This window comes from Nomascus leucogenys, chromosome 7b (assembly GCF_006542625.1).
Source record: "Nomascus leucogenys isolate Asia chromosome 7b, Asia_NLE_v1, whole genome shotgun sequence".
NCBI classification, from domain to species: Eukaryota; Metazoa; Chordata; class Mammalia; order Primates; family Hylobatidae; genus Nomascus; species Nomascus leucogenys.
In genome coordinates, this window is record NC_044387.1 from 67,245,216 (window position 1) to 67,266,603 (window position 21,388).

General features: G+C 44.5%; 1 protein-coding gene across 2 annotated transcripts; it reads left to right on the forward strand.

Moving 5' to 3' along the window:
- Nucleotides 1-10,845: 10,845 nt before the first annotated feature.
- On the forward strand, nucleotides 10,846-14,451 carry POU4F2 (POU class 4 homeobox 2). Of its 2 annotated transcripts, XM_030815217.1 has the most exons (3): nucleotides 11,096-11,190; nucleotides 11,323-11,370; nucleotides 11,813-12,764. In XM_030815217.1, exons 1-3 carry the CDS (start codon nucleotides 11,096-11,098, stop codon nucleotides 12,762-12,764), a joined length of 1,095 nt encoding a protein of 364 aa, XP_030671077.1. The 2 variants fall into 2 exon arrangements, with proteins under 2 accessions (XP_003257829.1, XP_030671077.1); XM_003257781.2 differs by having other exon boundaries at nucleotides 10,846-11,374; nucleotides 11,823-14,451.
- The last annotated feature ends 6,937 nt before the right edge of the window (nucleotides 14,452-21,388 follow it).

Below are 21,388 nucleotides of genomic sequence, written 5' to 3' on the forward strand. Positions count from 1 at the left end.
CAACATTTAACCCCCTTCTTCCCTGAATGGGTCTTTGAGTTAATTAACAAATATTACATAAGCCCACATTTTAACATATGATAGCCTTGGGGAGATGGGCCACTGGGTGGCTGGCCTTGTTTGATGGACTGGAAAGAGTGGGAGAAGAACACCAAGAAAGAACAAATCCTGGTTTAACGACTGACTCTGCTAAGGCTGGCATATTCTGCCTTTACAGATTATATGTTTAAATCCATGGCAATCCATTTGAAGAATGAGAGGATTACCAGCACTCACATTCTGCAGATTGTTGTTGATATTGTTCTATTATTAGCTAACATTTATTAAGTGCTTATTACATCCAAGGAAATATGCTAAGCCTTTTACATGCAATATGCCATTTAATCTATTCAATAACCTGGGGGAAGAATTTGCTATTATTATCCACATTTTTCAGAGGGGCAAAATGAGAATCAAAGTCAATAACTAGCAGAGCCAGCACAAATTTCCAAGTGTGAAGCCCATGCTTTTGGAAAAAGTACCACAGAATTTGTAAACTAAAAGGTCATTGGAATGTAAGGGAGAGCACCATCAGTAGGGAGTCAAGGATTGAAATAATCTTGCCAGAAGTTAAGAAACAATTGGGTGGTAAGCAAATGAAAGCAGTAAATGTAACTGCCATTTCCAAATCTGCTGGTGAAGAGAGACATCGAAGGGAAAAAAATTAAGAAAGTGTTTCTTAATTTAAATTTTATGGCTAATACATCTCAAATATATTTGTAGGGTAAGAAGAGAAAGACTGGGGAGGAGAAATTGAAGATTCAAGAAAAAGAGTTAAATTGATAGACCGCAGTTCTGAAGGAAGTGAGAGGGTAAAAGCTCATGACATATGAAAGAATTAACCTGGAGGAGGAGGTTAAGTTGACACTTATGGGAGAATCAAAGAAGGAGATGTTGGGGGTAGAAACACAGAAAAAATGATTAGGTGATTATAGAGCAGTTAAGTGGTAGAACATGTAACAGTAAACCATTTTCTTGGCAAACCATGAGGTGAGGTTATGCTCAAAGTCATGATGGCAGAAATGGAGAATATTTGCAATATATTCCATAGAGAATGAGATGGAGAGCCAATTAAAGGTGAGTAAAAGGGAAACTGAGCAGCAGAGAAAAATAACATTAAGCTGGAGTATCAGTCAGGCTTTAGCTGCAAATAACAGAAACCACTTTAGCTATTTTAAGAAGAGAGAGATTTAATACAGGTGGATGCTTACAAATCTTTGGAAAGGTCTGAAGTAGCAGACTCTAGGCTGAACTTCTGGGAATGATTCCCAGAACCATGGTGCAGAACTAGCTTGCCAGGAAAGCTGTGAACTCTACCATAATCAGGGAGAAGGGGAAGAAGGAAGGAACTGGTGAAACTAAGGACTTCAGAAATACACCACCTTAGAGGTACACAACTGTTGGCTTTAAAGAAGTACTGCCTCTCTTAGACTCACCACCTGAGAATAAATTACCCACACTTCTGCCTCTTGGTTACATCAGTACCTGAGCTGTAAGGGTGTGAGAAATGTAGCTTTTAGCTTCATGGACACTGCATGGCAGGAAGGCACACTGGAAAGAGGCTAGAGGAGATGTCAAGTGGCAAGCTACCATATCTGTGACAGATGGATAACACAAACATATGGTAAATTACAATTTAAAGGGAAACTAGACTATTCTTCTTACTCCTTCCACTGAAATCAGCAGTCTATGGGCAAAAGTAAAGAAAATGACTAGTCTGATATGTAAAAGGTAAGGCAGCAATGAGATCAGGATGCTTCATAGGGTCACTATAGAAATGACTAACCATGTGGTCCAGACTAGGTAAGTGGTCAATAGAGGCCAGGAGAAATCAACGAAATATGAGGATGGAAATATGCCAAATGAGCATAATGTTGATAATGCCTACTTTGGCCATGAGAGCCAAAGAAAAGGTGCAATGGGCACACAACACCACAAACTGTAGTATTTCTGTTTTGAGGAGAGTTATTAATACTTTCAAGTACAGTGTGTTTGTTTTGATGCTAGGGCAAATTGATATCTCATATGCATATCGGGAAAAAGTAGTCAAGGCACAAAGCTATAGCATCTACCGGAGCACTTGTTAGTTGAACTATAATTTGGTGATCTGTATACGCATATAAAGGAGAGAAAGAAGAGGGAAACAACACATATTTGGGTACAAATATTATAATTCTATGTTTGATTACCATACTTCTATATACACACGAGATTTACAGACAAATCATAGGCTGTATATACAATTTCAAGAAAGGATAAATGCTTAAAGGTGAATTTGTTGTCATTGTAAGGTCCTTCTGCTGCAGTTAAAAAAAATTGAGAGTGGATGCCTACAAGGATTTTAACATGTTTTATGCACTCAATTCATATTTATATAGCTGAGAAGTATTTATAATCTTTGCAGTCAACCTATTAGCATTTCTCCTTAGGTTTTTCTGTTTCCTATAAAAGGCAAGCTATTTTGTTTCTAATTCATCTGGGGATGAGAGAGGGAGGAAGGAAGGAGGCTTCAGATCCTTCAGATGCATACAATTTGACATGGGCTGTAGGTCTCCACTTCCTGGTGGCTTCCCAGCAGATGCTCAGCCATGATTCCATTGAATTCTAGTTGTATGTCTGCAAATCTCTCCTTTTGTAAGATTTCCCTTTATCTCTGAAAAGAGGCAGTGAAGTTTGCTTTCCGCCAGGCTGCTTTGATTTCCTCCCAGTGCCTCGAACAAACGTCAACAGAGCACTCTAGGGGCAGTCCCGTGTGTCTCTCAAACAAAATAAAGGAGAATATGCAGTGAAAATTGGAATAGAGTCACTGTACCTTCTTCCCAACAGCTTCTTAAATGTCTAGTGCATGATTAAGAGTTTATTGCATACTTATATGTAGAATACTGCTCTCAAGTCTTTGGACATTGAAAAATATACACTGGAAATAAAATAAACCCGACTTAGGTAACAGAAAAATACATTCACATTTTTTAAAACATAGGGACACAACTCTTGTGGTAAGGGATACAAGAAAACGATTGACAATGAGTCCTTAAATGATGATTAATCTTTTTTTTTTTTAAAGTGATCACAAACAGGGAAAGGGAACAAACTGCTGCCTTTAGAGGGTCATTGTTTTGTGAAATCCTGTGGGATAGGATTGTCCAACCAAAATCTGTTACAGAGACATGTATCTCTTAGGCTTCTATAAATATTTGTCAATGAAAATGGTTAATAGACATGCCATCTGGTGCCCCTGATCCTCAGAACTTGATAAGGTCTTCATTGTTATTGCTCAAGAAATTTTGGTTGTATAAACTCTGACACTCAGTATATGTGCTCATGGAAGATGAAGGTCCAAGCTAACTTTGAGAGAATAGGTGGGGGAAACAAGGAAACTTGTCTCCTTTGACAAATGCACAGTTCTTGGTTAACTTCTCATTAGCAGTCTGCTCACATCTCATTCCCATTAAGAGTATTCCGTTTTCTTTGTCTAAAGTGTTGAGTGGTTATGAATAGTAAGGACAGACTATCTGTAATTATTTTTTAATTATTAATGGTTTTGTTAGATCCTTTCACTTTTACATTACATTTCTGTTAATGTAAGTTAAATCAAAATGTACTTCAGTTTCCAAGCTGTTCCCCAATGTATTTTTCATTCTTTCATAACATTACTTCGGATTTCTATGAGGTGTCTATGAAACAGCTTGCCTTTTAGGAGTCACCCTCACCATGCTGATAGATTCAGGTACTGTTCAGTTTTACAGATTCACTGGCCATAGCATTGGTCACCACCAAATTTTAAATTCCCCGTGGTACACAGTGCCAGAGCCTTGATAGGTGCAAAAGTAGTTTGATCTTAGCCAGCATCTTTAAACCCAATACAGGAATGTCTACTTTATTTAGTGCCTCCAGATGAGAAGTTTTTTAGTGCGTTATAGATATGAAGATTCTCTGTCAGTTAGGAACTAAAGGAGAGGAGAAAATGAGTGATTTTGGAAGGAACAGATATCAGAGGAAGAAACGAGTATCCAGGGTTTGTGGTCCAGCTAAGTACCTTGAAGAGTAGTTCAGTCAGAACAAATACTTAATACTTAGCCATTAGGAATATAATGACGCTCAAGGAAAAAAGAAAAAGAAAAAAAAAAGAACTTCCCTGGAGAATAGAAAAAAATTTATCTTTTAATCAATTTTTCCATCACCAGCAAAATGGTACTTTTTGAGGCGCACTATTCTCTCAGAGAAATAGTTCTGGTTTGGATTTACTAAGAGGCCTGGTTTCAGATGGAGAATGAAACAACTCACACAAATTCAAATAATAGCCCTAGTGAGCAAAAAGACAAAGAAGAAAGAATGGGTGAGAGATTTAAAACAATTTTGAAGTATACATAGCCCCAGGAATTCTGGTACCCTTACAGTTGGTGGTGTTTGGAAAAAAAAAAAAAAAAAGGTTACTAAATCAGCTCGGAGGAGTGGCAGGAGGTGGGAGCCCCTTGCAGGGCAGAATTCCTGGGCTGAGGTGGAGGGCAGTGAACCTCAGGGAACCGACTTAGAGGAGCCAGATCTTAGCCAAAAGTGGATAGTTAACATACACTGCACCAAACACAAAAGCTACTAAAAAATGACTGGATAAATTATGCAGAGGGATTTCTGGATTTCTTTCAAGTAATTAAGTTTCGATTTCTTGCATTTATTTTAGTTATAGGAAGCGCAAGGCGCCATGGATTGCAAAAGTCTTCATTGATTGTTCCAATGCTTTAAGTTTGATTTCGTGACTGGACTTAACTTTGAAAAGAGGTAAATACGCGGACCAAGGAAGTTCACTGCGACGAAAAATAACAGTTCGCTGGGGCAAGTAGACACCGGGGTGCCTGCTTCTGAACGGAACGCAGAGGTCTGCCCCCCTCCCCCAAGTGGTGCGCGGGAAGAAGAGGGGAGAAACAGAAACGTGTGCGCGTCTGAATGGGTGTGCGTTAGTGTCAGCACGTGTGTGTCTGCGTGCCTGCGTGTGTGAGAGCGCGCGCGCGTGTGTGTGTGTGTGTGTGTGTCTGCACAGATGTGTGAATTTGAGCCCCTGCGCTCTGGAAGAGTGCAGAGTTAGGTGCCCAGGAATTGAGTCCTTCCCCAGGGCAGATTTTAGTTTCCTGGAGCCTGTTGCGTTTGCTTCAAAGGTTAGTCGATGCCATTGGTTCCATCAGCTGTCCCTGAATGTGAGTTCCTGGCCACAAGCAGCCTTAGCAAACCCACCAGACGGAATTGAGAGGGCGTCTAGGAGCCTCTAAGGCATCCAGCCAGCCTGGGCTGGCTGCGTCCTGCGTCCCGCTCCTCCCAGTCTACTTTCCTTGAAACTGAGCTCTGCTTTCTTTCCTCCACCGGGAAAAGGGGAACCGTTGCTTTCCCTTCTACTTTGTCTCCCTTCATTCTCTTGTCCTCTGCCGGGCTGCTTTCCTCTGTTCAGAATTACCTAGAGAGAGCCCCACGTGGCTTGCTCTGCGACTACAGGCCACTAGTCTTGGCCAAGTCTCTCTCAATCTCCAGAGTATGCTTTCTGGAGTGCCGATAGCCTTTGCTTTTGTCCCCTCTTCCTCCGTGAATTCTACTTGGCTTTGATGGGAGGGAAAGAGGTTGTGAGTCTGTATTTCGTTCTAGAAGGGCCTGGGAACTACTGGATGCAGAGTCAGCAGTGACATTCGCTGACTACTTGCATTGGAAGGTTAGGACTGAGAGCCGGAAAGGCACTGAAAGGAGGCTGTCACCCTCAGGCATAGGGGGTGCCTGGAATCTTTGGGCGAGAGAGCGACTCATTTAATGCAGGAGAGGGGGACTTGGGGCTCACGGGGAGCCAGTGACAGGGTAGTAGTGGACATACTCAGAAGTGAAAAGATGTTTGAACAAAACCCACCCATCACTCCTTAAACATAAACCCCTATCTCAATACTCAAGCCCCAAAGCGCCCTCCTTCACCTGAACTTTGCTCTGCAGCTACATCCCTGGGAGCTTCCAGAGTTTGTTTCAGGGATAACTCTCTCCTGTGTCTTCTTTTTCCTCCCTGTAACAGTAGAGGCCACGGAAGAGTTTAATCTATGCCACCCCCCTACCCCAAACTCTTCTGCCTCAAGCCACGAGTCCAGAGAGAGCTCAGGGTGTTCGTCTTCTATTCAGAATCTGAAGCAGATTGGCTGATTTTGAAATCCGTACAAAAACAGATGGGGAATCCCTCCTTTCCCTCTTTCTTCCACCAACCACTCTCTCCCTGAGATCGAAATGGTGAGCGAATAGGGCCAGATCTGTCTTTTCAGAAATCTTCCTTGTAGTCCAATTCAATTCTGTTTGAAATACAAAGAAATCACCCTGCCCTTAATAGATTAAAATTTAATAAAAGACATTAGGTCCGGTAAAATATGAATGCACTACTTAAAATTTTAATAGTAAATTAGGACCCAGATACAAGGAGGAGGCAGATTTCTCCCCTTGGGATCGCTTCAGGCGCGGGCTGATTTTCGGGTGGGGGGTGCCTACTGCGGGAACCCTTTGCCCAGAAGCCTGAGGGGACTCCCAGCTACTCCTCCTCACCCGGGGGTTGGGGGTAGTGAGGGGAGTTGCTCACATCTGTCTGCATCTGCCAGAGGACTGGACAGAAGCTATTGTCAAACAAAGAGGCTTGGTGAGAAGAAAGGAGCGCCTCCTGTAGTCACAGAGTTGATCCATTTTCCATCTTGCTGCTTAAAAAATAAAATGTTTATTTTCCTTTTGCTAGGTAGGTCTGTAGGTGTGTAGATGCACAAGTGTGAGTAGGGGCTTGGGCATAGGTATGTTGAGGTGGTAGGAAGCAGGTTTCAAATTTTGGGTCATGTGCCTCCACCCCTTGGGTTTATTGCCCACTTTCTAATTGTTTAGATGGCTCCTGATAACTGCGGGGCTGGAGTCTTTCTTCCTTGGAGAGAGGCTTCCACACTCGCTGGAGCACTTTGCAGCAATGCCTGTGGGCAAAACCGAAATGGGTTTTGTTGATATCACCGCAACGATGTTGGTATTCTGGACACTCCTGAAAGGAGAGACTGCAAGATTGCAAGTCCTGGTTGATGAAGGAACAATTGCTTTTTCCCTCTAATGCAACACAATCACTGTTCATTTTTCACTTTGAGTGGGAAATGGAGAAGTCTAACTCTATGACTTGACTTTTTAAAAATGTAAGTGTTTTCTAGGAGGAAGGAAATGCAGGTAAATAAACTCTTGAATTGCTCTACAACCACATATTAATTTACTTCAACTTGATAATCTGAAAACACAGCCTTCCTTTTTTTCTTGTCTGGAATTAGGGATATCACTGAGAAATATCAGAGAGATAAAAAAGTTATGTTAAAAATTTTTTGATGATATATGAATTTCAGTTACCAGGAAAATATTCTCATGGGAGTTTTCTTGCTTAAAATAGTTTTGGTCAATAAATTCCATATCAAACAAAGTTTGTCCAGTCATTTCAACAGTGTCCCTCTCTATTTCATGAATTTATTATAGTACCTTATTTACCATATGAAGTGATGACAAGTGTTTAGCATTTTGGAGATCAGTTGTCAGTTACTATTAAAATCAAGATTAATTCATATTAACGATATGCATTTCTCAATACTCCCAGGTGACAACATACATTAAAACAACTATTGCAAGTAATTAAGCTCAATGAAGGGGGAGGGGACAGAGAGAGGTTCAAAACACCCCAAATATTTGATTTTCAATTCAAGTTCAGCAGACTGTTGCCACAATAATGCTTGGGAAACTCCTCAGGGTTACTTTTTACTTTACATCTAATTAGGCACCTAATGAAAGAGAAGAATTTTTTCCCCATGTGGCTTTTCTCCTTGATATTCTTGTGCCTTTATTTAAACACATAAACACTCTATTTAGGAGTGGCAATACCCAAAAGTTTCTCATGTGATTAACTTGCTATAATAATCTGGGGGAATTAGAAAGAAGAGGACGTTTGTCTTCCGGTTATTTTCTATCTCCACTCTCACTTTGGCCCTTTGGCCTTTATCCAGTACCGATAGAAAACACACCCAAAATATTTTTATGGATTTTTTATTAGGCTTTAAAAATGCTCAACAGTTAATACTAATTATACCATCCAAAGCCTTTTGAAGATTAAGCAAATTGGATAACCCTTGTTAATTAGAACATAATTTGAAGTTTGAAATTATATCACTGATGAAGTAGTCTAATTAGTATGACGATATGTTAATGGACCAATGAGACATAGTGCCGATAGAGTTTGGCATGAACCTCTTCACGGCTTGCAGGAAATCCTCCCTCCTATACTGACATTAATAAAAGATTTCTATAGACTTCAGCCTTTCCACGATGACATACAATTTATAGTACACACAATGCATTAGCTCATAGTACTGCTCAATTTTTTCACTATTATGAAAACTAATAAATTCGTCAAGCTGAATTAAGCATACAAATCAGATGAGGCATAGCAGATTACACAGTGAAGCGCGGTGTCTCCCGAGCCTAAATGAAATTTCAATCTAATAATTCCTTCCTGGCCCAGTCATAATTTGTTTAGAGATGTTGTTCTACTTCTTTCAAAGCGCTATTCGCACTATAATTAAATGATACTCAAGCTTTTAACTTTGATTTATTTCATTTCTTGAAGCTTGAGACAGTGAGAGCTGTACAATGTCATTTTTTTTGTTTCCTTGAAAATTACTCTGGCTGTTGTTGAGGTAGAAATTAAACACCTAAGCACTTACTTGAACCGTCCGGCACAAGCCACATTCATTCATGTCAACACTCCCCTCTCCCTGCCCCATGTCCAGGTTTCTCTGAGCGCACACCCGGGAACACTGCTGCTAGGAGTCCCCTTCGGCTACTATTTATTATTTTCCTCCACACATGGGAAGAGAAAGGCAAGCCCGAGAGGATCCAGGGAAAGCAGAAGGGGGTTAAGGACCATGGACAGAGCCTGTCGCGCGCTCGTTGCTGCCGCCTTCCCCAGCACTCTGGTGACTCCGGAGGACAGCGGTCCCATCTTGAAACCGCTATTCCGTCCGGCTGAGGTCAGGGGTGGACAGGCGGTCCCCTACTCTCCGCCGCCGCTTCCGGGAGCTGACCACCCGAGGGTTCCCCATTTCCACTCTCCTTCCCACTCTGTTTTTGTCCCAGCGCGCCAGCGCCTCTCAGGCCTGCCGCCTGCTCTCGCACCTGCTCGCCTTCCCCAGGCGCCCAGTGCCTGCACCTGCTCCCGGTCAACCCCGTCCGGATTGGGCCACCCGCGGGTTCTTGCGTTGGAGCCGCGGGGCCTTCTCACCCTCGCCTGCACCCTGCTCCTTCCGCTCTCTAGGGAGGTGACAGCAGCCCCCAATACCGCGGGAAGTAGAGAGAAAATGGGATCCAGAAGGAGAGGAAGTAGTGTGTGTGTGTGTGTGTGTGTGTGTGTGAGAGAGAGAGAGAGAGAGAGAGAGACAGAGAGACAGAGAGACAGAGAGAGAGAAAGAGATTATCTCCTTTTGCAACTGGAACCAAGAGTGTGTGTCCATCTCTAGGAAAAGTGGTCTGCACTGGGACTGGGACAGAAGTGGGAGTGAAGTGTCAGCTAAAAATAGGCTCCGCACGGAGAGGCTGTGGAAATGAAGATAAGTGGGGCTTGTGCCAGCCCCCGAGGGTGTGTGTGTGTGTCTGTGTTGTGGGGTGTATCAGCAGCACATGCGCTGTGTAATTTCTGACCTTCCCTCTCCCTGTCAGTTGCCCCTTCTTCCTTTGATTGTGGCTAATGAAGAATAATAAATCCAGGGGCAGGGTTTGCCAGTGGATCCTTCCAAGACTCAGCTCACACTGTACTGGATACAGGGTGGAGGAGGAGGAGAAAAGGGGGGCAAGAGGAGCGTGTGTGTGTGTGACTGTGTGTGTGTGTGTGTGTGTGTGTGTGTGTGTGTGTGTGTGTTGGGGGGGAAGGATACAGGGGGGAGGGGGAGGAGTCGCATGCGCACAGATGACCCGAGCCTGCTCCGCGGCTGTCCAATCCGCTGAGAGCTGGAGAAATCGAGTGAGAGAAAGCCCTGCAGCCCCTCCGACCCCATGTCTCTTTGGCACCAGGCACCCGCCGGGCCGTGGGGGGCTTGTAGCCGAACGCCGACCTCCGCTCTTATTGGGACAGGAGTTCAGAGCCGCTCTCAGGACCCGGGTTGGCCGCAGCGTCTGTGTTCTCAGGGGTGGCCGGGAACCTGGGATCAGGGTCACCTGAGCTGACGGGGTGGGGGCGGGCCGAGTGGGGTTGGAAGCCTGGAACTTAGTGGTAAGCAGGAGGCGTGGGAGGTGGCAGCCAGGTAAGAGGCACTCCAAGTAGTCCAGGGAAAACCCAACCCAACGCTGGCTTGGGCTGCAACTTTATTTGGGAGTTTCTTTTTCCGGTAAGACAGAGACCCGGCAGAAAAAGCGGGAGGGGCTGGAGGCTGGTCCTTAGGTAGGCACTGCTTGGCGACTGGAGTGCGGACCTGGCCATTTGGGTGGAATTGGGTGGGGGCACGATTGTGAGTAGCAGCCGCGGGACGCTGCAAAGGGGCGGCGGCAACAGAGCGCGGGCGGGGGCAGAAAAGGGGCGGCGGAGGGCGCGGTGGGGGAGCGCGAGGCGAGTGCGGGGAAAGCAGAAAGGACTCAAGCCTGAGGGGAGTAGAGAGGGAGAAGGGGCAACGCGAGAAACCGAGCAGGATCCGGCGTTTCCTGGCAAGGGAGGGCGGAGGCGCACGAGAGAGAGGGAGGGCGGGGGGCGCGGGGGTAGGCGCGGGGAGAGGTGAGTATAACTCGCCGGCCGCGAGGAGCCGGGGCAGTTTCGGGCGCCGAGGTCTGCAGCCAGCTGCAAGCGGAGTCAGGCATCTGTTCAGACTGACAGCAGGGGCGGCGAAGGAGCGCTTAGCCGAGATCAAGCGTACAGAGTCCGGAGGCAGCGGCGGGTGAGCTCAACTTCGCACAGCCCTTCCCAGCTCCAGCCCAGGCCCGGCACTTCTCGGAGGGTCCCGGCAGCCGGGGCCAGTGAGTGCCTCTACGGACCAGCGCCCCGGCGGGCGGGAAGATGATGATGATGTCCCTGAACAGCAAGCAGGCGTTTAGCATGCCGCACGGCGGCAGCCTGCACGTGGAGCCCAAGTACTCGGCACTGCACAGCACCTCCCCGTGCTCCTCGGCTCCCACCGTGCCCTCGGCCAGCTCCCCCAGCAGCTCGAGCAACGCTGGTGGCGGTGGCGGCAGCGGCGGTGGCGGCGGAGGCCGGAGCAGCAGCTCCAGCAGCAGTGGCAGCAGCGGCAGCGGCGGCGGGGGCTCGGAGGCTATGCGGAGAGCCTGTCTTCCAACCCCACCGGTGCGTATTTCTGCATAATCACCGCTTAAAGGCACATTTTGACAGCCCCCTTTATCTGCTTGATGTTTTTTTCATGTCTGCACAGCAAATCACCCCACACCTCCAACCAATTTTCCCCCCCTCTCTCTTAAGTATTCAGCGGGTCTTGCCTTTCATATTAATTTTTATGACCTGGGATGTTGCCTGTGCGCGTGTTGTGTTGTGTTTTCGTTGTGTCTACAGGCTCACTTTCCTGCACTCTCGGCTTCTTTCGGTGGCTTCCCTCTTTTTCTCTTCACCTCCTGTTTTCAGGATTATTATTATTATTATTATTATTACTATTATTATTTTAACGATCTGGGAATGTTGTAGGCGCGGCGACGGTGTCGAGCCCTGGGCCGGGGCTTCCGGAGAGAGCGCGTACAATTCCCTGCTGAGCGTAATGTGTGCCTTCTACTTACAATTGCAGAGCAATATATTCGGCGGGCTGGATGAGAGTCTGCTGGCCCGCGCCGAGGCTCTGGCAGCCGTGGACATCGTCTCCCAGAGCAAGAGCCACCACCACCATCCGCCCCACCACAGCCCCTTCAAACCGGACGCCACCTACCACACTATGAACACCATACCGTGCACGTCGGCCGCCTCTTCTTCATCGGTGCCCATCTCGCACCCTTCCGCGCTGGCGGGCACGCACCACCACCACCACCATCACCACCACCACCACCACCAACCGCACCAGGCGCTGGAGGGCGAGCTGCTGGAGCACCTGAGTCCCGGGCTGGCCCTGGGCGCTATGGCGGGCCCCGACGGCGCTGTGGTGTCCACGCCGGCTCACGCGCCGCACATGGCCACCATGAACCCCATGCACCAAGCAGCGCTCAGCATGGCCCACGCGCACGGGCTGCCGTCGCACATGGGCTGCATGAGCGACGTGGACGCCGACCCGCGGGACCTGGAGGCATTCGCTGAGCGCTTCAAGCAGCGACGCATCAAGCTGGGGGTGACCCAGGCAGACGTGGGCTCCGCGCTGGCCAACCTGAAGATCCCCGGCGTGGGCTCGCTTAGCCAGAGCACCATCTGCAGGTTCGAGTCCCTCACACTGTCGCACAATAACATGATCGCGCTCAAACCCATCCTGCAGGCATGGCTCGAGGAGGCCGAGAAGTCCCACCGCGAGAAGCTCACCAAGCCTGAGCTCTTCAATGGCGCGGAGAAGAAGCGCAAGCGCACGTCCATCGCTGCGCCAGAGAAGCGCTCGCTCGAAGCCTACTTTGCCATTCAGCCTCGGCCCTCCTCTGAAAAGATCGCCGCCATCGCGGAGAAGCTGGACCTGAAGAAAAACGTGGTGCGCGTCTGGTTCTGCAACCAGAGGCAGAAACAGAAAAGAATGAAATACTCCGCCGGCATTTAGAAGACTCTTGGCCTCTCCAGAGACGCCCCTCTCCTCGTCCCCCCTTTCCTCTCCTTCTCTCTTCTGCCTCTTTTCACTTTTGGCGACCAGAAACAATTCCAGTAAATGTGAATCTCGAGAAATCGAGGACTGAAGAGGGAGCGAACGAGCGAACAACTGAGCCCAAGCCGGTGAGAATGTGAAACAGTTTCTCGAAGGAAAGAATAACAAAAGATGGTATTTGTCTGTTGTAGCAAAGTTGTCCCTTTGAACCCCACCTCGGCTTCTTCAGAGGAAGTGTGGAGATGGCTGTTTGCAGGAAGGCAGACGAGACAGTTTTTAAAAAGTCCACAAGAATGATCAAGTAAGATTTGTTTTTATTCTTACAGACATCACCCGTGTTCAAGTTTAAAAGTACACTTTGCAACTATTTTTCAGAAATAGAAATTGATTCAGGACTAAAACTTTAAACAAGAGTTGATGCTTAATGTGATAGAGACATCTCTAAAGTATTTTGAATTTTAAAAAAAGATGGCAGATTTTCTGCATTTACACTGTATATTATATATATATATTTTTATTGTGGTTCTTACCCCCTTTTCCTTCTCTGAAGTGTTAATGCTTAAGAAAAGAGTTGCGCCTGCTGTGTTCACTGATCTTGAAAGCTATTATTAGATTATTGCAGAACAACCCTCTGTAAATTATTAATTTATCTCTCTAGCAACTTAATTTTGTGCACATTCTAATTAATTAAACTTCTTCCATCTAAAAAAAGTAGGGGAAATGTATAGCTAGTAACGTTCAAAAAATTTTGTTTGATGAGTTTACCGAATTTTTACAGCTTTCCTCCTATACTCTGTTCCTTTTGACCCATTTGTATATTCTCACTTGAATGAAGATCGTTTTTTTCTTTGTTTTTACTGGTAGTGTTCTGATTTGTGAGTCGACACTCAGTAATGGATGTCTTAATCGTGTAGACCTGATTCACTGTCTGAAGTATTGTTTACTTCGTTACATATTTAATGGGGATTCCCACATTGTCCCCATGACACATGAGCGCTCTCACTTACCCTTACACACACACACACACACACACACACACACACACTCACACACCTCTAACAGAAGGGAAGAAGCAGTTGGAAGCATGACTGATGCACCATTTTCTAGCTTTAGGTGCATTTGCCACTTGGTATTTGCCCTTCGGATTTTAGATTTCACCAAGGTATTTCAGTCTTCCAGTTTTCAATTGCTTTGCTGGCTACATGTTAATATTTATAGGAATCCTTCTGTTTTTCCTTTTGGAGGTTTGTTTGTAGAAAAATTAATCTGAACTATAAGAAAGACAGTGCACTGCTTGTAAATTCACATTGTTTGGAAAAATTCTTTTGGAACAAAAAATTAGGTACATGATAACTGGTACCTTATCTACTGTAAATATTTCATTAAAAATGATGCACACATAGATATATTCTTACAAATTTTCCTGTATTGCTGTTCTATTTGAGGCTCTCCAAAGTCTTGAGTTCTGTATATGGCCTGGTTTCTTGTTTTTATTAATAGATGGTTTATTTACTATGGTAATGTATTAATTTATTTTTGGTGTTGTTCGATTGTCTTTCATTGAAGAGATAATTTTAATGTTTTATTGGCAACATATGCTGCTTTTTCATTACAATATGCTGTTAAAATTAAATGGCTTTTAAAATGTGATGTTGTTTTAATCATTTATGTGGGAAGTGTTTTGGTGGGAGACTTTTTTAAAGGAGGAAGCACATTTTGATGATTTATTAGGGAGTGGTTGTTATCAAAGTATAGCTTGGACTTAGTAGGGGCTGTTTCTCTGGTAAAGTATTAAAGAACAAGGTTTATAACAGCCTTTTAATAGTGAGAGCTCATCTCACAGGATACTTCACTTTTCTGCTCAGAAGAAATTATGATATTTGGCTCCAAATATCTCCCTTGGAGTTCTTCCTTCAGACTTGCAACAATCCTGCAAAAAGGAATCTTTATAAGCAGAGATATTGGATGGAAAGAATTTCATGCACTCCCTCCCATCTATCAAGAGTAAAAGTAAGAAAGAAACTCAGCTCACTTTTCAGCAGCTCTAGGAGACTGGGTGTGGCAAGAGCCAAGGCCTGGTTGGAGGAGTACAGCACCCTGGTTGCGGCTCAGAAGCAAGCCCACCATAGCTTTCAGTTTGGTCACCACCACTGGAAAGCAACGAACCCAGACAGAGCAGGAAGCACCTGAATTGCTGGCTTAGGAAGTAAGGTCTCTCTCTCTCTCTCTCTCTGTCCTCATTTCCCATGACCTTTAAGGAAACTCACATAGCAAAGTAGGGCTGAGGAAGAAATTCTGTGTAGTTAGAAGTAGCAAATTTTTGCCCTCTTCTGTGATTCACCCTGACACCAGAGTTGGTGGGAAGTCTGTCTGACACTGGTTTGGCACTGACACAGGAAAATTCATCATGTTTGATGCAGTCATTTCTTCTTCTGATCTTCTAGCTTAAAGACATCTCTCCACTGTTTTAATAATATTCAGATTCCCTACAACGGTTGGACAACATACTTAATACCAGGTTTTCAAAGGTATTTTTTCCCTCAGTAAGTATCTGGTTTAGATATTTATGTTATTAACATCTCATACTATTAATTAATATGAGAATATCATGCTAATCTATAGCTCAAATGAGAGGAAGATCTAGGTCATTCTCCAGGAGTAATTCTATTAACCTGAGCTGTGACTCCTCTGATATGGAACTATCTTGAGATGTTTCTTATTTTGGAGACAAGATTAGGAAATATAATATGAGTCAATGAAAGTCATTACAGTGGCTCAAGTTGGGATTAAATGTTGTTGGAGATATCATAATTTCTGGACGTAACAAGAAGAGTTGTGAAAGTTAGATGGAGAATGGGTGGAGGGACCTCTTTTTATTACTGAAAAAAGAAAGACACCTGAATAAATAAAATCTAAGTGTCCATTACAAATAATGAGATGTTGCATAGGTGCCTAAGAAAACATTAAAAATTGCAGGAATTTAAAAGAAAAAATTGTGAGTTCAAGTATAGTAATATTGATGGTTTAGTTCCATTTCTGTCTTGAAGGCTGAAAGTTTCTTCTTCCATCTCCCTTTGTATTCTTAGATTTGGTTTTCCTGAAAGTCTTTTCAAACAGCCAGCATATGCTGAGTTAGACTCAGCTTGGTTCTATGCTGAGTACTAATTTCAGTACCATGGATAGTAACCGTAGAACTCAGCCCTACTCCAACTCACCTTTGCCCAAAAAGTTTTTAGCTAGCTAGACAACCTTCGGCTTGCTTGCTTTCTCCAGAGTGGAGAAAATGAATAAAATGGCTTGAATGTGCAACAGATTCAGCTTGCTTATCTAGGATAAAAATGATCGTCAATAAATAACACCGTTCCTTTCTCATATGTGGATCTTTAGTGAAAGGGAGTTGGTTGGCGGGAAGTAAAACAGATGTGCTAGTGTCTTATTTCTACAAATATAGCATCTTTAAATGAAGACGAAAACATTGTAAAAGTAGTAGAAATTGAGAAACATATTGGAAAGAAATAAAAAGGAGTTTTAAAAGTACTTTTGAAGTACATGACAGCTTGCATATGTGCATACATGGCTAAGATTTTTGCGAGAAAAGTGACATAACAACAACTATCCATATACTTCCATAGTTGAGAGTAAAGGCCTATATTTTCTCCTAATTCACCAGGTGTTCTTTGTCTCTCGTGTTCCTGGACTTTCAAAAGTACATTAAATTTTGTTAATCTTCTCTGTGTTAGGGTAAGAGAAAACTTTCTTGTCTGCAAGATGGAAGTATTTTCATTCTTAGAGCAGGCTTAAATGTGTGTTGTATGGGAAAAGCTGAAAAGAAATATATTCTGAAGTTTTTACTAATAAGAGTTGCAGAGATACTAGAGATAATACCAAACCAAAGAGATTGGAGAGAAGAGGGTTGGTCTTAAAGAAAAAATTAAAGGTAAGAATAGGCTGAACCATGTATAAAGTTGTTGAGAAATATCCATTTGGTGTTGACTTTCAAAATACTCAAATGGATAAGTAGTAGAATGTGTCTGAAAATTCTTGTCATATCAATCAAATCCACTGGCATTCATGACTTATTTCCTAATTTTCCCCAAGGTCCACAATTGCTATTTTGTTGGAAAGATATACATTATGAATTGACTTAGTAGCATATTTAGACATCTTGAATTTTATGTTTCAGTATTATGTAGTTTTTTAGACTTCCCTAAAAGCAAATGATCCAATCTTTTTGTTAAATGTGGTCATCTAAATCCAAACTGAAATGGAACAGAAATGATCATGTAAGCCCTGGTTGATATCTAAGTACCCTCCATAGCAAAACATTATAATTCAGCTTCTTTCAGACACCTGACATTACATCAGTTGATCAACTCTTTATCAGATTATGTTTCATTGACACATAGCCTGGGGAAAAATAATGTAAGTATGGAAAAGCAAATTAAGTAATTAGGATTTTCATACAATGTAATACTCTTCTGTTTTCCATAAAATTGATTTTTAAAAATAAGTGATGATACATAACTACACTTTTCAATATCAAGGAGAGATCCTGTTAGTTCTCTTTGTGAAGAGAATTGAAATTTGTTCAAGATAATTGAAATTTTTTCAAGATAATTGGAATTTGAGGGATAAAAATGTTTTATCTCAAACTTCAAATATGTCAATTTATTTTGACCTATCTATTCGAGAAGTTCTTGAGGAGATAGTGAAAAACACATAGAAAAATTCCCTTGATTTTAAAAAGAATATTATTCACAGAATGAAGCTCAAAATTTTTCTAGGCAGGCAATGACAGTAAGTTTAGAAATTTGTTTTTGGAATTGTTTCGCAAAAATCATTTATATATCTAGGTAAATGATTCATATTAGAACTCAAAACTTCACTTTACTTTTCAGTTGGTCTTGGAGGGGGTTGCTGCAACAGAAGGGAAAAAAAAGTTGGATTGGTATCCTGTAGGACAAAAGGGAAGACGAAGGTTTTCAGATAGTTATGATGTTCCTGAAGTCCACATTTGTCAGGAGACAGATTTATGGCAATGAGAAAAAAAAATCACTAAATTTCCCCTGCTTTGCCCCTTTAAAGGAGCCATTCCCAGTACTGAAAGTCTATTATGAGTGAATTAATAAATTACACAGCGAATTATTAAATCCAGATAATTACAAGGAATAAGTAAGTAATCATTAGTTATCTCAGCTAATTACTGTGGGTCAGAGCCAGCCGGAATGTGAAATCCTCCGCGGGAATTGAAATTAACTTTGCACAGTGAGTCTCTCTGCTTGACATCCCCAGTCTGTAGGCACATGGCAGCTCCCCTGTGAGCTAGTCTTTCTATTTAACTTGGAGAGAATAGAAATAAAATTAAGTGGCGATGTGATAATAGGAAGCTGCTCAGAAAGCAAACTGTGGGTTTTATTCTGTACTTTCAACGCTTGGAGATGAAAAGCTTTATTTACACCGTTTCAAAAAATTTAAAGCACCCTTGTTGAGATGGGCTCCCTGAACACACATGCACACATATCTACAGTCGACTGGTGTGACAGTCAGATTAGCAGCACATGAAGAAGGCTCAAGAAGAACAAACGTTTTGAGTCCTCTCTCTCTGTCTCCCTCCCTTCCTCCTTCTCTTCCTCCCTCCTCTCTCTTCCTCTCCCTCTCTCTCTCTCTCAGATGTGGGGAGGGGGGGAGGCAGCAGTCAGAAATAAAAAAAATGAAAATATTGCTCTTTGCTTTCATTCCACGCAGTGGAAATGCTGTGGAAAAGTGCAGCCTGACCTAATAATCTGTTTGTTTTGTGTTTGTTTGGGTAACAATATGCTTTCATCTTGCCACAAGAAGAACCAGCTTAGTGAAAACGTTGTCTCTCGTTGATCTTTTGCCAGATGCTTCCAGAACTGGTGTCACTTTTTTTTTTCTCATATAGCATCACTTTCTGAAGCCAGCCTCCCCTATCCTCTCTCCCTCCATTCCCACCAACCCCTGAGGCCTTCTCAAAGGGCAGAGAAGAGGGCAAAGCCTGGTGCCCGTTGGAAAGTGGAAAATACATCTATGTGATAATGTAATTGTGTGTATCACAGGGCTGGGTAAGCCTGGACATATCGAGAAAAAATAATCTGCTGTTAATGTATTAAAATGAGGGGGGTGGAATCTGAGAGCTTTTTTTTTTATCAATTGCAATTAGATGGACAGTCTTTCCGCTCATTCCCTACTCTAGTCTGGGATGATAATAAAAATTTAATGAAGCCTGGGACGAGCAGAGAGCTCTGTCTAGGGACCGTGGAATAGAATATTTTAACTGTACATTTATACCAACTGTCTGGCTTCAAAGACGTGACTGCTTTTAATCTCGAATTAGAAAACCACAGACTTGAAATTAAATATTAGATACCCCCGGATCCCCTTCCTTTCTGAAATATTGTCACGACTGTTTTCCTCCATTGCCCCGTAACACACATATCTTAGGTCTCCAATTACATTTCTGTGAATAATAGATGGCTTTGATAGGGTGCAGTATTCTGGTGCTTTTGTGTTTTTTTGTTTTGTGTGTGTGTGTGTGTGTGTTTAAATAGAGTTAATGCAATATTAATTGGCTGTAGATGTTATAAGAATGCACAGCCCCATTTTCAGGAACAAAGCGATGAGATAGGGATGCAAGAGAGGGGAGACGAAGGCTTTTCCCAGTATAGATCACCTCTTTGCGGAGAGGCCTTCTCAGAGCTTTGGGTAAGTGAAGAGGCGCCTTAAGTTCCGCGGTCCCAGCTGCCCAGGCTCCGCAGCCTGGAGGCGGGAAAGGGAACAGTGAGACCGAAAAGCAGGACGCGGGAACAGCGATCTCCCAGAAGCTTTCCTCGCTTTTGGTGGCTAATGCTACGCGCCTGCCTGCGGGGCTCAGGCGGCACCGAGGAATCAAGATCCTCGTCCCCACCCTCCGACTCACCACCTAATGCTTTGCACAAGCTGGTCTTGGGTTCCCTGCTAGTCCCATCTCCCCTCTCCTCCCCTCTGGTTCCTGGTGCGCACTGGTGACAAGCGGTTTGGGAGAGGGTGAGGGGTAGAGCAGAACCTCCCTCCCTCGCTGGAGGAGCTCGCCCGGTCCCCGAGGGGACCCCAGAGCTGGGGGAGCAGGCGCCTCCTCAGGCGCTCAGCCAGGAACCCGCAAAAAAGAGAGGCCCGGGCGCCTCGTCCCCTCACATTTTACTAATCACGTCTATTTAAATTCTAGCGCGGTCCGCCGCGCTCTCACCGGGAAAGCTCTGGAGAACTGGACCCATCAATTATTCTGAAAAAATCCCTGACTACGTGAGGCTTCCAGCCAGCGGGAGGGAGGCGGCGGGAGGAGGTGGAGAACCCAGCCCCTACCCCTCTCCGCTCCTCCCCGCCCCTCCCAGCGCGGCCTCTTGATATACACTCAACTTCGGGGTTCTGGGGCCCCAGGGAGCCTTGCGCGCATTCTCAGGGTTCGAGCTTTTGTGGGCGAGGAAGGAAGGTGGTGGGAGAAGGTTGGGACCTGGCCTGTGCAGGGCATCCGCTTCCGGAGCTGCTATCCCTTGTGCACCACCCCCTTCTCACTTTTTGCCAGGCCCCTACAGCTGGCCTAATGGTTGGGGGCTGCTGGGCACGGAGCGGTCTCTACTCGGCCTTCCTTTGCTTCAAGGATAGGGCCTTCGGGGAGAGTCTAGCTCAGAAACTTTTTAGGAACCTCAGCTTAAAGTCCTGTAGCACGAACCCCAACCCCCATTCAGGCTCCAGGATGCCCCGAGGCCGAGCAGCAATCCAGGCGCGCAGCTGGACGCGCAAAAAGAACGCGTTCGCCCTAAAGTAGGGAGGCGAGTGAGCATGGCTAGTAATTACTGCTCCCCCCACCCCCGCCCAGCTTCACCCGCCCCCACCCCGCGCTGGGTCTGCAGCCATTACTCCAGCTGTCACTGGGAGGAAAGCAAGCGCCCTCCCCCCAGCCCCAGAACTGGCTGTAGCTAACAGAAGCCAGTGCCCCCCTCACCCTCCCATAGGGTCTGGATCGTGGATCTTAAAAACTTGTCCTAATTTTTCATCAATACTGTACTTCCTCTTTCCTAACTCCCTTAACGTTTGCATTTTCTGGACCCTGGGAGCATATTCAAAGTCTTATTTGTGTACATGGGTGAGGGTTTTTGTTTTTTATCTCGGGTGGTGGAGGGCTTCCTGAATATTTGGAGGCAGCAAGAAAATGAGAACTGATATTTTTAAGAGAAGCCAACTGGCTTCCGAAATTGTTGTAAGATGCCAAGTCGTCCTGTTAAACTAATGGGGTTTGATTTTTTTTTTTTTTTTTTAAAGTTACTGATGTGTTTGTAAGTGGTTAAAAGGCTTAAACTAACACCCTCTGTACGATTCGTTCAGGATAGTGTTTGTGGTTCTTGGAAGGCCTGAATGACTCTGGGGTTGGTAAGGGACACCTGGAGATGCCAGGTTAATACACACAGGGCTGGACAGTCCTACTCTCCTAGTGGGCTACCTTGGCTTTGCTAAATGGCTGTCTGCATTTCTGTGCCTTTTGGTTAAACTGGGTGAAGACTCACTGAATTCCAGAGACACAGTAGGTC

Coding starts and splice junctions, on each gene's coding strand:
- POU4F2 (XM_003257781.2), top strand. CDS start 11,090: ATGATGATGATGTCCCTGAACAGCAAGCAGGCGTTTAGCATGCCGCAC. Junction 11,375..11,822: donor CCTGTCTTCCAACCCCACCG/GTGCGTATTTCT, acceptor TTACAATTGCAG/AGCAATATATTCGGCGGGCT.